The sequence below is a fragment of the Mustelus asterias genome, chromosome 11 (assembly GCF_964213995.1).
Source record: "Mustelus asterias chromosome 11, sMusAst1.hap1.1, whole genome shotgun sequence".
NCBI lineage: Eukaryota > Metazoa > Chordata > Chondrichthyes > Carcharhiniformes > Triakidae > Mustelus > Mustelus asterias.
Window position 1 is genome coordinate 45,722,120 of NC_135811.1, and position 15,867 is coordinate 45,737,986.

General features: G+C 40.6%; 1 protein-coding gene across 6 annotated transcripts in view; it reads left to right on the forward strand.

The window, feature by feature from the left end:
* Positions 1 to 15,867, forward strand: part of exoc6 (exocyst complex component 6) — a 174,967-nt gene that overhangs the window by 126,670 nt on the left and 32,430 nt on the right. For all 6 annotated transcript variants that reach the window (XR_013498981.1, XR_013498982.1, XM_078223527.1 and 3 more), the window contains one exon: positions 9,505 to 9,578. Coding sequence is in view for 4 of the 6 variants with exons in the window: in XM_078223527.1 (XP_078079653.1) it covers positions 9,505 to 9,578 (74 nt within the window). In the remaining 2 variants the exon portion in view is untranslated. The remainder of the gene's footprint in view (positions 1 to 9,504; positions 9,579 to 15,867) is intronic.

Genomic DNA, 15,867 nt, shown 5'->3' on the forward strand with positions numbered 1-15,867 from the left:
CAAAAGGTTGTAGATTCTGAGTCATGTGAAACAAAGTTAGATTTTTGGCGAGAGACAGAGTTAATGTTTCAGTTCAGTGATGAAAGGGAAATGACCTGAAACATGAACTTTCTCTCTACACATATGGAGTCTGGTCTACTGAGTATTGTCAACATTTGCTATTTTTATTTCTGATTTCATTATTTGCAGTGTACCCTTTTTAAAATTTAGTTTTTATGTGCAGTCTTTTTTAAAAGTTTTTTGCACAGATGCAGACATGTGCTGTGGCCTTTAGGCTGCATCCAGGCAGCTTGGTAGGAACATCAATCCCCACAGTATTTTGTTTGTGTGATCGTTTTTCAGTAGCCAAGGGTGTTGAGGAATATGAAGTAAATGGAACTGAGATTGTGATCAGCACAGTCTAATAATGTACCATGCAGCAGACAAATTTATCAAGTATTAAGTATTAAAGATTGCCCAGCAGAGTAGTGCTGATGTCCTCGTACAAACTCAACCATTGCAACGCAGCCTTTTGAGATGTATATTCACAATTTTCAGAAAACTAATGTCTCGAGCAAGGGAAAGCCCGTTACTGCGGCCATCATAACTTGATTTTCTCAGACCTATCCCCAGAACTCCTTTGAAAAAGGAAATGTTGTCATCAAACAGGCAGTCAGTAGGGGGCGTGCAGGTGATCATCTAGTTATCATTATGGCCTCATTGTCATTTGAGGAGCAGGGACAGCCAGTGGGATTGTTGGGAGCAAGTACTTGGGCTTAGTATTTTTCACTTCTGGATAATGAAGTGTCAGTGGGAGTGCTTCATGGCACAATATTAAGGGTTTCCTCATTGGCAAAGTTGACTGCCCCCCCCAGCTTTACTGGCAGGTTACATATAGAGATGGGTATGGGATGAGTGGTCAGCTGTTTTGGGGATTATTATGTTGGCTGTTCTATGATTCAATATGAATGTTAAACCAATTTTGGAACTACTTGGCTTCCACTCCTTTTGTATTGAATATATTGATGCTGTTGAATGTCGGGATGGTTTCCTCATGCTCTCTGCATTAGGGCTCCTCCTAGTCCAAAGTGCAGGTAGGTGGGGTAGAGATGGGCACAGAGTAGTGTTTTATTTATAATGTCTTTCCTTGGATGCATTTTGTACAGTGTGGTACTGGGAATGCCTAGCAGCAACTTTGAATTCCATGGGAGAATGATCTTGTGCGAAGCTTTGCTGCAGTCGGCATCCCCTGATTTGGCTATTGACCAGATCATTGCATAAATAATGGTCTCTTCCTTTAATTTATTCCCTTGGTTGTACTTTGTTGAATTGTTTTGTTTAAATTCTTTTTTCCCTTTTATGTTGCACAATTCCTACTTTGCATTGTAGTAGCTGGCCTTTTGTTGCCATTTCCAATCTACTGAGGCCGCCTCTTGAAATTTTATTTCATTCTATGAATCTACAGCATCTTGGTTCTTTCTCTTCTGCTCTCTGGTTGTTTCAATGAGTTTACCTTTTTACTTTCCCCATCAGCCTTCTATTGTCTTTCGATGATTGCTGTGTTGGTGAGTGAAGAGAACATGCTTCAGTCAGGAGTTTGGGGCTTCAAAGTTTTTGTTCCTTTTTAAATACAGCCATCCTTCTGCATACTCACTGCAACAGGAGATTGCAGGGGATCAATTGGGAGGGGCTGCTAGAGGCTTAAGTCAGGGATTTTATTTTTAAGAAGAGGCCCCTCTGTGCTGCACCACTGTTACAGCCATTACCAGACCAGGAAGGCAGAATACATGTCAGCGTGAAATGACTTGGATGACTATGGATTTCTGAAAGTTTTAAAAATAAATCTGAAACCCTTTGAAACATGCGGGCATGTTGATGGTGGGGCCACCGGAAGCCCAAGGTATGATTTTGCATCAGTCCGTTCAAGTATATAAAAGTTCAAAATCACTCAAATTGGATGCATCTTTTTGAACTCTTGATGTAAACACCTAAACAACAACTTGCATTTATGCTGCACCTTTAACGTAGCTTTAACGTTTTCACTTCACAACATTATCAATCAAGATTTGACTCCAAGCTCCTAAAGGACCAAAAGCTTGGTCAATCGTGTGTTTTAAAGCCTAGCTTAAAGGATGAGATAGAAAGAGACAGAGGTTTAGGGAGGGACTTCCAGAGCTTGGTGCCAACCCGGCTGAAATAGTAACTACCACCATTGGAACAATCAAAATCCGAGATGTAAAGAAGGATGTGGAAGGTCTGGAAAGAGTGCAGAGGAGATTTACCAGGATGCTGCCTGGTTTGGAGGGTAGGTCTTATGAGGAAAGGTTGAGGGAGCTAGGGCTGTTCTCTCTGGAGCGGAGGAGGCTGAGGGGAGACTTAATAGAGGTTTATAAAATGATGAAGGGGATAGATAGAGTGAACGTTCAAAGACTATTTCCTCGGGTGGATGGAGCTATTACAAGGGGGCATAACTATAGGGTTCATGGTGGGAGATATAGGAAGGATATCAGAGGTAGGCTCTTTACGCAGAGAGTGGTTGGGGTGTGGAATGGACTGCCTGCAGTGATAGTGGAGTCAGACACTTTAGGAACATTTAAGCGGTTATTGGATTGGCACATGGAGCACACCAGGATGATAGGGAGTGGGATAGCTTGATCTTGGTTTCAGATAAAGCTCGGCACAATATCATGGGCCGAAGGGCCTGTACTGTTCTATGTTCTAAAGGAGGCCAGAATGGGATGAGCAAAGATCTCAAAGACTTTGTGGACTAGAGGAAGTTATAGTGATCGGAGGGAGAGGTGAAGGAGGAGTTTGAGGACAAAGTTAAGAATTTTAAAATTGAGATATTGCTGGGCCAGGAGCCAGTGTCGATCATCAAGCACAGGCTTGATAGGTGAACAGGTCTTTTTTATTCTTCCATGGAATGTGGGTGTCATAGGCAAGACCATCCCTAATTGCCTCTGAATTGAATCACTTGCTAGGTTATTGCAGGTCATTACGAGGCTACTATATTGCTGTGCATCTAGAGTCACGTCGGTCAGACCGAGTAAGAATGGCAGATTTCCTAAAGGACATTAGTGAGCTGGATGGGTTTTACAGCAATCAATGAAACCATTACTGAAACTAGCTTTATATTCCAGGTGGCACAGAGATTAGCACTGCTGCCTCACAGCGCCAGGGACGTGGGTTCAATTACCGGCTTGAGTCACTGTCTGTGTGGAGTCTGCACGTTCTCCCCATGCCTGCATGGGTTTCCTCCATGTGCTCCAGTTTCCTCCCACACTCCAAAGACGTGCTGGTTGGGTGCCTTGACCATGCTAAATTCTCCCTCAGTGTACCCGAACAGGCACCGAGTGTGGCGACTAGGGGATTTTCACAGTAACTTCATTACAATGTTAATGTAAACCTACTTGTGACACTAATAAATAAACTTTAAATTTCCCCTGCTGCCATGGTGAGATTTTAACCCATGTCCACAGCACATTAACCTGAACCTCTGGATTACTTATCCAGTGACATCACCACTATGCCACCATCTTCCCTCTTGGTGGGAGTTAAAATATTTATGTTCAGCAGTAAGCCTGAAAACAGTCACTAACTTTGTATTTGGTGTTGTGCTACTTTGTTTTCTAATCAATGAAAAGAAAAATACTTCATGAAAAGACTCATTTTAATAATTATACATCAACTTCAGTTTATAAATTCATTTTCTAGACTTTAATTTCATACATAACCTAGGATATTCCAGATCCCTGTTTGCACTGTTTGAAAATAATGGTTAGTGATAGGGTGCTATGGTTGACCTCAGTACCTCTGAAATGCAGAGTAGCCGGGGTTCTTTGGACCCCTGCTGGAAAAATGGTTCAGGTCTGGCAGTGATTTTTGCCTTTTTCCCATCTTCTTATCTTCCTCTCGCATGGCTTAAAAAAGTTGGTGAACACTGAAGATTCAGTTACAGTAATATGCCAAAAGACAATGGGCACCCATGGAGTTGTAGCCCAGCAAGTCAGGAGTTATGACTCATTAGTTGGAGCAGAGGAAATTGAACTTGAATTGTAAGTCGGGGATAGTGTTTTTAAGTAAACAGTTGAGTGTGATGTAGTTTGAATGTTTATAGTTGTGTGGCCAGGAGGCTTTTTAATAAAAGCAAATATTTTCAGTGAGAGTGTTTTCAATATATATTAATATGTATAATGTTTCTACATTTAATATATTGAAGGATCTTTCAATAAACTTTTGAGAAAGTTGTTGGTCAGTTCTGCTTAAAGCAATGTTGCCTGTTATAAATTGTGTTCATTAAACAAAAGCTGAGACAAATTGACTGAAATTTGGAGTATGGCTGCCAGGACAGTAAATAGTTGAAGCTTACTTGGTTGAGCATTTGTGGCTACTGTCAGATGTACATTCCAGAAACCACAGTGCTGCCTGTGATTTATGTTTGAACTTAGTGCCCTCCTCCAGTCTTTGTGTATGACATTTTCAGGATTAATGGTCACATGAGTGACATTTCCATTAGCACCCTATATGTGCAAATAACTCACAAATGGCAGGTAACTTCCTTTATTGTAATTGATAAATGCGCTTAAGGGTTTAACTTGCACAGGAGGAATGGCATCCACGGAAAGTCATGTTATGTTTAAATGTCAGCTATATTCAAATCCTGCCACCTTTTTGTAAACAGAGCTGTTTCAAAAGTCAATACTAAATGCAGAAGCTTAAACAAAATAAGTGTTTTTGTTCCCCCAGAAATACATTTTAAAATTCTAGTTTTCCGTTCCGCTTAAGTGCCATTTGTTAACGGTCAACTTGGGTGTTTTTTTTTTAAGCCAATAAATTTCAATATTTGCTTTGTAATTCAGAACTGGGCCACCAGTTTCTTAGCAATGTTACTATGCTGTGGAAAATCCACTTAACCCCACATTTTTACACCATGGGAGGTGACACTTGTTCTGAGTCGTACATTGTATTCCTGGATACATCTTTCTGGGCAACAACAGACTTTGTGGAGTGATGCTGCGGAACACACATTTCCAATGAAGTGCTCGTCATAAACGTGGTTCAAGTAATTGTTTCACAACAGCCAAAATACACAAAAGAAAGAAAACAATTCATGTCTTTGGCAGGGGAAGAAAATGAAATGTTATAGACTGAGTTTAAAGATCTGCCTAACACACAGTTTAAATGCAGAGTTGAGTTTTTGCGAGTTGAATAATGGCTAAACATCTATTCCATTAAAAATTAATACATAATTGAAAACTAGGATGGCCAATTCCTGTTGATAGTCAGAATTTCTGAGAGATTTCCTTTTGCAAGATTTTGAGTTCTGAGCCAAAACGGTGAATTAAATGCACTTCTCTGTGGATTGTCACCTTGACATGGTGGAAAGACATTCCAGTGATTCCTTGTCAGGAAGTCCTTGCAGGGCCACCCATAGTGGCAGAGTTGAGGAGAGGTGCCAGGCAAAGTGCAGTCCAAAAAGGCATCCACAGCAGAACAGGCAAAGGAGTACTATGTGCCTCACTGGCTGCCAAGATGGAACAAGAATGTTGTCTACTGCTTCAAATGTGCAAGCCACTCTCCATCTCTTCGGTTCTTCATACAAGATGCTCAGCCTGTCTTTGAGTAGTGTCAAAACAAAACTTGTATATCGACCAGATCTGGTCAGCCAAATTTTCATTCTCCTATGTATGTTGAAGGAGACAATATGGAATTAGTTGAGCACTTCAATACCTTGGCCCTCTCGAAAGGCCCCCATTGATGAGATCCACCACCAGATCAGCTGTGCCAATTCAGTCTTCCACAAGTTACGATGGGGAGTGTTTGACGACAAAGCTTCTGCAACCCAACAAAAGTCCTAGAGTATACAGTAGTTATCATCACTACACTCCTGTACTGTAGTGCTAGAGAAATTCCATCAGCATTACCTCTGCCGCATACTTCAGATTTAATGGGTGGGGGACTGCCAAGCAAATGCAAGTATTCTTGAAGATGGGTCCAGTAGTATTCCAATAAAACTCCTACAAAATCAATCTCTGAGCTGAACTTTGTTTCACAATCACCGAAAACTATCTACACATAAGATCATGTTCTATAAAATGGTCAACATTTCAGAGGAGCTCGTCTTGAAGCCGAGATGGAATTGACGTCCATGACTGAGGATCTTGCTCCCAGTCATTCAGAATGGTTGTAACTTGTCAATTGAAGTTGCATCACGTTTTGAGTCCCAATGCAGCAGCAGAGAAGGAAAGAAAAGGAAGCAAATCCTGCATTCCAGATCCTACTACTGTCTGGGACATCCTGACCCATGTGCCCAAAGATCTTTGGATCAAGAATTGGCCTGTTCAGTGACATGAAGACCTGTTATCCTTGAATCAAAGGATAACTGATAAATGTAATTTAATAAAACCATTGTTTGAATGATGAATTTACCCTGTTTATTTCTTGTGATAAAAAGAATGTTGGAAGCTGAAGTAAAAACAAAAACTAATAGAAAGACGGTAGCTCTATTTGACCTGTAGTCTTTGTGGGAAGCGGATCGGATGAAAAATCTCACCTCAACCTTAATTATTTTTTTTCCGTTTACAGATGCTGATGGCTCTCCTATGTATTTATTTTGTTTGTTTGTTTCTTTGGTATACTTCAGGTACCATGGGTGCAATTCTCCCAAAGGATTTTGCAATGTTGTCCCTGATGGGAAAACTGGTGAGATTCCTATCGGGTGGGTTAGCGCGATCCAGATTGCAGCCTACCCACACTTAGTCATTTTGTTTGGAGCTTGGGGAGATTCCTGCTGGCAAAGACGTGTGGTAGTGAAAGATGCTGGCAAGGTGATTTTACACCCTGAACTCTGGGGGAGGGGGGTCGCGCAAATTGTGTAATGGCCCCTCCCTCTCTCTCTCTCTCTCTTGTCCCTCTCCACCTCCAATGTTTTGGTAATTCTGCTGAAATATTTTAACCAAAATCCATGTGGCTTCCACTTTCTGCACCTTTTGCCATTCTCCATGACTATCTTTGATCAGCATTGATTGCTGACCTATTCTATCCCGCATGTTGGAGTAGAACAGAGGGGCTTCAGGCTTGTTTCAGATTAAGTGCTACAGAAGTATGTCACTCGCACACTCTCCCTTGAACATACCAAACATTCTATTAAAATGTTAACCTCCCCTTTAATTTTTTTCGTGATTGTTTTAAACTTATGGCCTCTCATTATCACCTTGCCAATTAATGGAAGCAATCCAGCTCAAATTTGTCACAATTCTTCAGAATCTTTTGAAACTTCAGTAGCCTAATTTATCATCTCTAAGTATAACCCTTTATCTCTGATGCCATCCAGGTCATTCCTGCACTGATCCTTCGTCATTGCTTTTTATATCAAGCCTAAAGTGGAGTGTCCAAAACTGTACAGTGTCTTACCAGCTGCAGCTTATGCACAAGCATCAGCATATCATCTTGGATTTTGTATTGTTTAAGATACAAATAGCCAGTATCCTATTAACCTATATGAAAGCCGAACTTTGTGTATTCCTATATTTGCCATCAGCTATTCCTGCTTAAAATATTTAGGTGAGCATTCTTTGGTTCAAAAAGGCAGTTTGGAAAATAGATCCAGATGTATGCTCTTTGGTATGGAAGTAGCATTTTAATCTGGTTTTGTGCAGATTAGTGTCTCTTCCTTTTGAGCCTCTTGTGACTGAAGTATTCACATTTGACAGCCTTAACTGAATTGACATTTGAACACACAGCAGTTCGAACACTTTTTTGAATTTTCTGCCAATGCTTAATTTGGACCTAGAACATGTGATTCTGAATTTTAATTTGCCTCTGATGTTTGCATAATAAATCTAAATGGCACTAGCCTTCAATTAGAACTTAACATCTGCCAAGCTTGACGGGATGATTTGTTAAATATATGCTGCATTGCTATTATCTTGCCCATTCCAGCTATTCTATAGCTACTTCCTGGGTGCAACTAAAAGCAGTTATTGTGGATGGTATAAAAACAGATATTGCTGGAAAAACTCAGCAGGTCTGTCAGCATCTGTGGAGAATGCAACAGAGTTAATGTTTTGATTCCAATATGACAACTTCAGAATATTGTGGGTGGTATTTACAAATCATCCACATGGAATAGCCACATACTTTGACCAACGTTTCTTTAGATTAAGAGCAATAGAAGACATTTTTATTTGGCCTGTCGATTCTGAGTTGGAGTTTCTCTTTGCCCCGTATGGAATTATTTCTCTTCATTCTGCTTATTAATTGGTCAGTCTCCAGCAATGTGGAGGATTGATTTGGAGAAGAAAAAAGTTATTTTTGGGGTTGGCTTCATTTTTTCTTAAGGGGCATCTTCCACATGCTCACTTTCTCACAGCTATCCCTTGCACCTTGTAGAGAATGCAAATGATGGGTCTTTTTTTTTGAGGAAATGCCTTCAAACACAAGCTTCAGTGCAGAGCTCATCTTGCGTGGTGCACATAAGTCAGAATGGTCACATGGGAGCATCATTATCATCCTTACAGCAAAACGTATCTAGGGGGAGGCCAACTCGCCATGTGACTCTTTCAAACAAACATAACTTGATATCTTTCTACTCTGAGGGGAGGTGGTTGCAGGAAAGGGGTGGGTGAGGTGTAGATCCAATGGGATTGGCTATCTTTACAATGAATGTATTTGCATATGACTTTACATAACTGATTTAAGCAAGATAGAAATGCCAAATACTCATGATTCTATATGACAACATACACATTTGTTGTGTAGACACTTTTTTTTAACTTCCTACATGTTTTTTGTGAGGATGGATAACTCCTATTTGCCAGATTATAATTGTCTGAAAGGAAAGTGTTCTAGTAGCCTTTAATTGTAGGATTTCCAATTGGTCAAGCTTTCTTTTTTCTTTATAATCATATTTAAACAGCCTTCTCTCAAATGGATTTGTATTAAGTTCCATTATCAGAAATGTCTTGGATGGCAAGAACAGACATTCCATTTAAGTACAGATTGTAGTGCTTAGAGCATTCCACCTGTTGTCTGCATGTTAAGCTAGTTCCCACCCTACTGTCTGTCTTTAATTGCTGTTTGGCTAGAGGTAGGATTTTTATTGAACAGATGCTGTAACAAAGCAGATGTTTAAAAAATATGTTGACAGCCATGGAATTGGTATTTTCTCAAAATGCTTTTATAGTCATTCACCCTGTGGACCAAAATAATTGAGGTGAATTGTCAGCCCACTTACCAGAGCAATATCACTACTTGTAAAATTTGTGCACATTGCACAGAAATATCACACTGTCATCAAACAAGACCGAGCAATCTAAATTATTCGTATGTTGCAAATTTTTTTACAGGAATTGATTTGGATTTAAAAGTTTGTTTTTGCGCAAGAGAAACAGGAAATTAAGTTTTAGGCCTTCATTTGTGACGATCTTTAGTCAAAGTTAATATGCTTCAGAAGGCTGCATAAATTGTATAGATTTACCACGTTTCTGCCTCAGTTAATTTTTCCCCCTTAATCTTTACTTCCAGTGTTTGCTAGTTCTGAGCCAGTGCCAGGATTCCAAGGGGACACCCTGCAGTTAGCATTCATCGACCTCCGACAAGTAAGGCTTTGAGATTATTTTTCCTTGATGAGTGATGCTGAGACCATTGGTAAAATATCAGTCATTGATGCTGCCGGTTAGCTGGTTTACTTGTTTTTTAAGAAGCTGTGTCCATGTCAGCTTTAGTGGATTATAATGCTGTGAACCGTGACAAAAGTGCTGCACACTGGTTGTGATGTGCTAAACAGAAGATTTTGCTTCAAATAAACCCTTGTATTTAATTTCCCTTTTCTTCTCCCGTGAGTGACTGGTTTTAATGCTGCCTAATGTAATTTTTAAAATGGGATTACTTTCCCAAGTCCTGAGTGCTAAACAAACATATTCTTGGTTAAGAAGCATGTAATTAAACCAGTTCTTTCCCAACAAGATGGGAGTAAATTAAAATTTAAAACTGAGATTGAGAGAACATTTTTTTTGGTAAGAATATCACAGAGTTGTAATAATCCATGACATAATTAAATGACGGGACAGACTCTAGGAGCTAAATAGCCTGTGCAATGAGAGTGGGCCATTCAACCTCTGGAGCATGTTCTGTCATTTAATTAGGTCATAATACATAAACTTCAAATATTTATACCTGCCAAAGTGTTACAAATAGGGAGTCAAAACCAAGCACAGGAATGGGGTAAACTAGTTTTAAGGGCAGGGGAAGAGGTGGTTAAGATCGGAAAAGGAATGGTGAAAGGAAATCAGCAAGGTTGGCTGCAATCAGCCTGGCAATGCTAATAGGGGTGGGTGCAGAAAGAGGTGAGCTCTTCATCACCAAAACGAGCCTCAGAGGGATATTTAATCCGGGACGTTCAAACTCCGGTCTGTAAGGTACGTTCATATCTAATATGCTCAATGCTGGGAGGAGTGGGTAGATTGTGGGTTTGTGATCCCATTCTTTAATTTCTGTTTAGTTATGGGAATGTATATGGAGGCCTTGTGGTGCAGTGGGTAGTGGCCCTGCCTCTGAATCAGAAGCTCCAGGTTTGAATCCCCACCCTGAGACTTCAAAATGTGGCTAAGCACGTTGATATCAACCGACAAATCATTTCAAAATATTTCAATAACAAGTGATGAGTGGGAGAAATTCCTGGTCCGTCATCTGATGGAAAGCAAGTTGGAGCCTCTATCATCACTATCCATATTTCCAGATTACAACATACACCACAGCAACCGAGTGAATTGTAACACATGACGTTTGTGGTTCTGTGGTTGAATATTTGATGGTGATTAGGTTTTTTGAACTTTGAATTTCCATTGATGAAGGATTTTTGGTTAAAAGTCAGAATCTCTGCTTAGTGCAGGATTTAGAACCAAGGAAATGGGATGATTACAATAAAGGGATTTCTGTTCCCAAGTTAAGTCTTTGGAATATAATCAGGGTGGGGATTAACTTTGCTTTCATATTCCTGCCCTGATACTCTAGGTGGTGATTGGGGAAGGGGAGAGGTAAATGTTAACTCAAAATTCAAGATTTTTCCTCAAAAATCATGAGTGGGGTGGAGAGGATGCGGTGGGAGGAGTTGGTCAAAGTTTGGAATATTAGATCTCCTTTACTTCAGTAAAGCGCACAGCTTACTCAGTGTCCGACTTGTGTTGCCCAGTACATCAGTCCAGATATTGAAACAGTTTTCTTCAAAATAGCTGGCCTCGTGTTCAACTTCGCATATGATGAGTTTCAGCATGTTTTTCAAGTTGCCTTTATTGCCAGCCACCAAGAAAAGCTGTGCCCTAGCTCCTGTCAAATGGCATGCCTGGTTTTCCAGCAGTTCTCAATATTTCCCTTCAAATGTTCAGCTCGTAGAATGTGATATCTGGAATTTTATTTGGAGTGAGCGACCTTTCGGGATCTCAAGTCTGTGAAAAATATCCTTTGTGCACGTTTACCCAACATGTCTGACAGGCTTCAAGGAAGGGGTTACTGCAGCACCACCTGGTGGGCTAAGTTAGGAATCCGACTGAAGTTTGAGGCTTAAATAGCATCGGGTGGGTCACCGCTTAGACTCATCATAATATTTTGGCTGCAATATAATATGTTTCAACTATGCATCATTTTAATATAAAATACTATTGTTCCCTTCCAAAATCCACGCTAACTGCACTTGTACCTCCGTTTGAGTCTCATTTATCATGTTTCCACCCTCCACAGCACCAAAACTGCCGCAGTCTCAAACAATATTTGCTCTGTGACTAGGATACATTGTCTTCCTGACCTCTCTACAACTTTCAGAACAGTGGAGCGCCTCCTCCTCCTCCTCCTCCATCACTTCTTTCCTTGTCCATATCAGTGGAACTTGCATCGTGTAGTTCCTATCATAGTCAAAGCATCTCCATCAATGGCTGCTCTTTTTGGCCTTCTCACCATTAACTTTGGAGTTTTTTTAAATCAAATTTTGTCCCCCTCTTCTTTCTCAGCTATATGCTGCTCCTTGTAATATTATCCACAAACAAAGAGTTAACTACCAAATAAATGGGCGGTTGTGAAGTGCACTTCATTTCCTAAAGTGATTCACACCCAATGAAGTACTTTTGAAGTGTAATCACTGTTGGTGTGTAAACAAGTGCAGCAGCCAACTTGCACACAGTAAGGTCCCACAAACAGCAGTGAGATAAATCATTTAATATAGTGGTGTGGTTGAGGGATTAATCAAAGAACAGCTCTTCCTTGTTGAGTGGTGCCTCAGGATCTTAATGCTTTGACTTACCAGCTCTGTTGCATTTTCATCTGAAATACAACCCCCATCATGTTTTGCTGAAGTTCTGAGTTCTGTCCTTAAATTTCTGGAGCGAGGCTTGAATTTTCAGCTAATTCAAAGTCGACAGTGGTACCCACTGAGCCAAGGCTAACATTTGTACCGGGTTAACAAGCAGCCCTACCTACCCCATCACCTCTCTCAAACATTCTATAGCCTCTGTGCTCTGTCTGCTTGTCTGATGTCCACCATCACAAACTGTCTACGTTTGTCAGTTGCTCCAATTCCTTTCACAGCCTCTGTCATGGAGTCAGCCGTATGATTTGCAACCTTGACATTATTTGACCTCCAGCTGAGCTTCCTCTCCATTGTACAGCACAGAGGGAAGCCATTTTGCCCATTCTATCTGTGCTAGCTCTTTAAAAGAGCTATCCAATTGCTCCCACAGCACTGCTCTTTTCCCCAGAGTCCTGTAAAAATTTGTTCCACTTCAATTATTTATCCAATTCCCTTCCAATAGTTATCCAATCTACTTCTACCATCATTTCAGGCAGTGCGTTCCAGATCACAGACTGGCTGCCTTTAAAAAAAATTCTTCTTGTCACCTCTAATTTTTTTTGATCATCTTAAATCTGTTTCTTCTAAAATTTGTTTCCTCTAGTTACTGATCCTTCTGCACAGCAAGTTTCTCCTAATTTATTCCATCAAAAGCTTTTCATGTTTTGGAACACTTGAAATCAAATTTCCTAATTTTTTTGTGCTGTAAAGCGAGCAATTCCCAGTTTTTCCAGTCTCAGCTCTGGTATCATTCTATGAAATCTCTTTTGCATCCTCTAAAGCCTTGTTATCTTTCATGAAGTATGGTACCCCAAATTGGACGCATTTTATAAATATTTAGCATGATAGAACATAGAACATTACAGCGCAGTACAGGCCCTTTGGCCCTCGATGTTGCGCCGACCAGTGAAACCAATCTAAAGCCGCTCTAATCTACACTATTCCAATATCATCCATATGTTTATCCAATAACCATTTGAATGCTCTTAATGTTGACGAGTCCACTACCGCTGCAGGCAGGGCATTCCACGCCCTTACTACTCTGAGTAAAGAACCTACCTCTAACATCTCTCCTATATCTCTCACCCCTCAATTTAAAGCTATGTCCCCTCGTGTTAGCCATCACCATCTGAGGAAAAAGGCTCTCACTGTCCACCCTATCTAATCCTCTGATCATCTTGTAAGCCTCTATTAAGTCACCTCTTAACTTTCTCTCTAACAAAAACAACCTCAAGTCCCTCAGCCTTTCCTCATACGATTTTCCCACCATACATACCAGGCAACATCCTGGTAAATCTCCTCTGCACCCTTTCCAACGCTTCCACATCCTTCCTATAATGCGGCGACCAGAACTGTACGCAATACTCCCAAGTGCGGCCGCACCAGAGTTTTGTACAGTTGCAACATGACCTCCTGGCTCCGAAACTCAATCCCTCTACCAATAAAAGCTAACATACCGTACGCCTTCTTAACAACCCTATCAACCTGGGTGCCAACTTTCAGGGATCTATGCACATGGACACCCAGATCCCTCTGTTCATCCACACTACCAAGTATCTTACCATTTGCCCAGTACTCTGTATTCCTGTTACTCCTTCCAAAGTGAATCACTTCGCACTTTTCCTCATTAAACTCCATTTGCCACCTCTCAGCCCAGCTCTGCAGCTTATCTATGTCCCTCTGTAACCTGCCACTTCCCTCCGCCCTTGCTCTTTGTGCCCCATGCCTCAGTTAATAAAGTCAAAGATCCCAAATTGTCTAGCCACCTTCAAAAGATTTTTGTACATATTCCCCAGGTCTTTCTGCTGCTGCACCCCTTTAAAATTTTACCTCTTTTATATTGCTTCTCCTTATTGTTCTTATCAAAATACATCACTCCACATTCCTCTGCATAAATTTCATCTGTCAATTTATGCCCTCCTGAAATCTGTTACCATCTTCCTCGGTGTTTACTTCTTTCCCCAGTTTTGTGTCATCTCCAAACTTTGAAATTTTTGTCATGCATACTCAAGTCCAGATCAGAAATATATATCAGAGTATTGGTCCTCCCACTGACTCCTAAGAAATGCATTATAAACTTTCCTTCAGTCTGAAAGCAATTATCCATCACTGCTTTCTGTTTTCTCCTTGTCAATTTTATATCCACTGTCCTCATTCCATGGGTTTTCATTTTGCTTACAAGTCTATTATGTTGTTCTTTGTCTATAAATTGCAGAATTTGCTCCTCTTTCTTTTTCACTATATTGTGGCCGACAGTATTCACCCAGCAGTGTGAAAGCTACTCTTTCCTTCATTCATAACCAAATAGATTTTGTCATTGACCCCCTCAACCACCTCAACCCCTTGCAGTGCTACAATAGTTTTTTGATTAATATTGTTCATCACCCTCCCTACCTCGCCTGGCTTTACTGAATATTTTGTGGTCTGGAATGTTAGTTCCCGATCTTCACCTTTTTTGAGTCAGTTCTCCAGACTCGAATGCACTTCAAACCCATCTTGGACTGCTTTGCATTGACCCCCCCCCCCCATCTGATCTGCTTATGAACTATTCTTTAGTGTAATGCTATTTGTCTCTCCCAACCTCTGTGTGCCCTGATTCTCTTTTCAGATGTTTCATCTGGTGCCCTTCCTGCTGCCAAGTTTATTTACATTTTTTCCTCCAGCACTAGTTGACACTTGTAATGGTGCTTTATATGTGTTGGGTGTATTTGTACAAGTATTTTATATATGTGTGTTTAGATGCATGCAGTTTTATTATGAAAATATCATTTTTGTATATGCCCAATTCTCCATGCAGCACTCTAACTGGGATACTTTAGATTTAAACTTGCTCATTTAATTGTTATTACGTAGTCTTAGTATAGTGTTCTCATAAGAGATCATGCGATTTACCATTAATCAAAGCTTAAAACCTCACTCAGCTTTTCTTCCCTGAGTGACGATATGTTGGGAATGCAGAAGAACACAAGCACTTGTGTAAATCAGCATCCACCTGTAGTAGGAATACCACGTGCCAATTTCCCTGTCATACAATCCTATGATCCATTTATTTTTTAATGTGATGGATGACATTTCTTTTCAAACAGGCTGTGCAGGAAACAGTGCCTTTTATAAGGAACGTCTCCATAGGGTCATCTGGCTGTTTCATGTACTGTTCTCCAGTTTGAATTTGATACTCTGCCATGCCTTCGAGGTTCTGAAAGATAAGGAAGTAAGTCCAGTGGTCAGGTTTTACCTGCCCACCCTGACTGTGCCCTAGGGTTAGGCTCTTGATACTTGCATTGCTTTACAGAAGAGTTGATGACAGGTAGAGACTGATACTAAGGAAAGCTTGAGCCAAATCAAAGCTAAAAGGCAAGAGGCTTGGGATTGGATGAGAAGCTGTGGCTAAAAGATAGATCGTCAGGATTGCCCTTTTCAGAAAAGTAGGTGACCCAAGATTGAGGGGTCATGATCCCACTGCCAATCACTTGATCACTAATGGAAGTTAGCTGTCTCACTAGCAGCTCCCTTTTTCCCTTACTTTAGGCTGCGGATGTGAAAGATTGGTT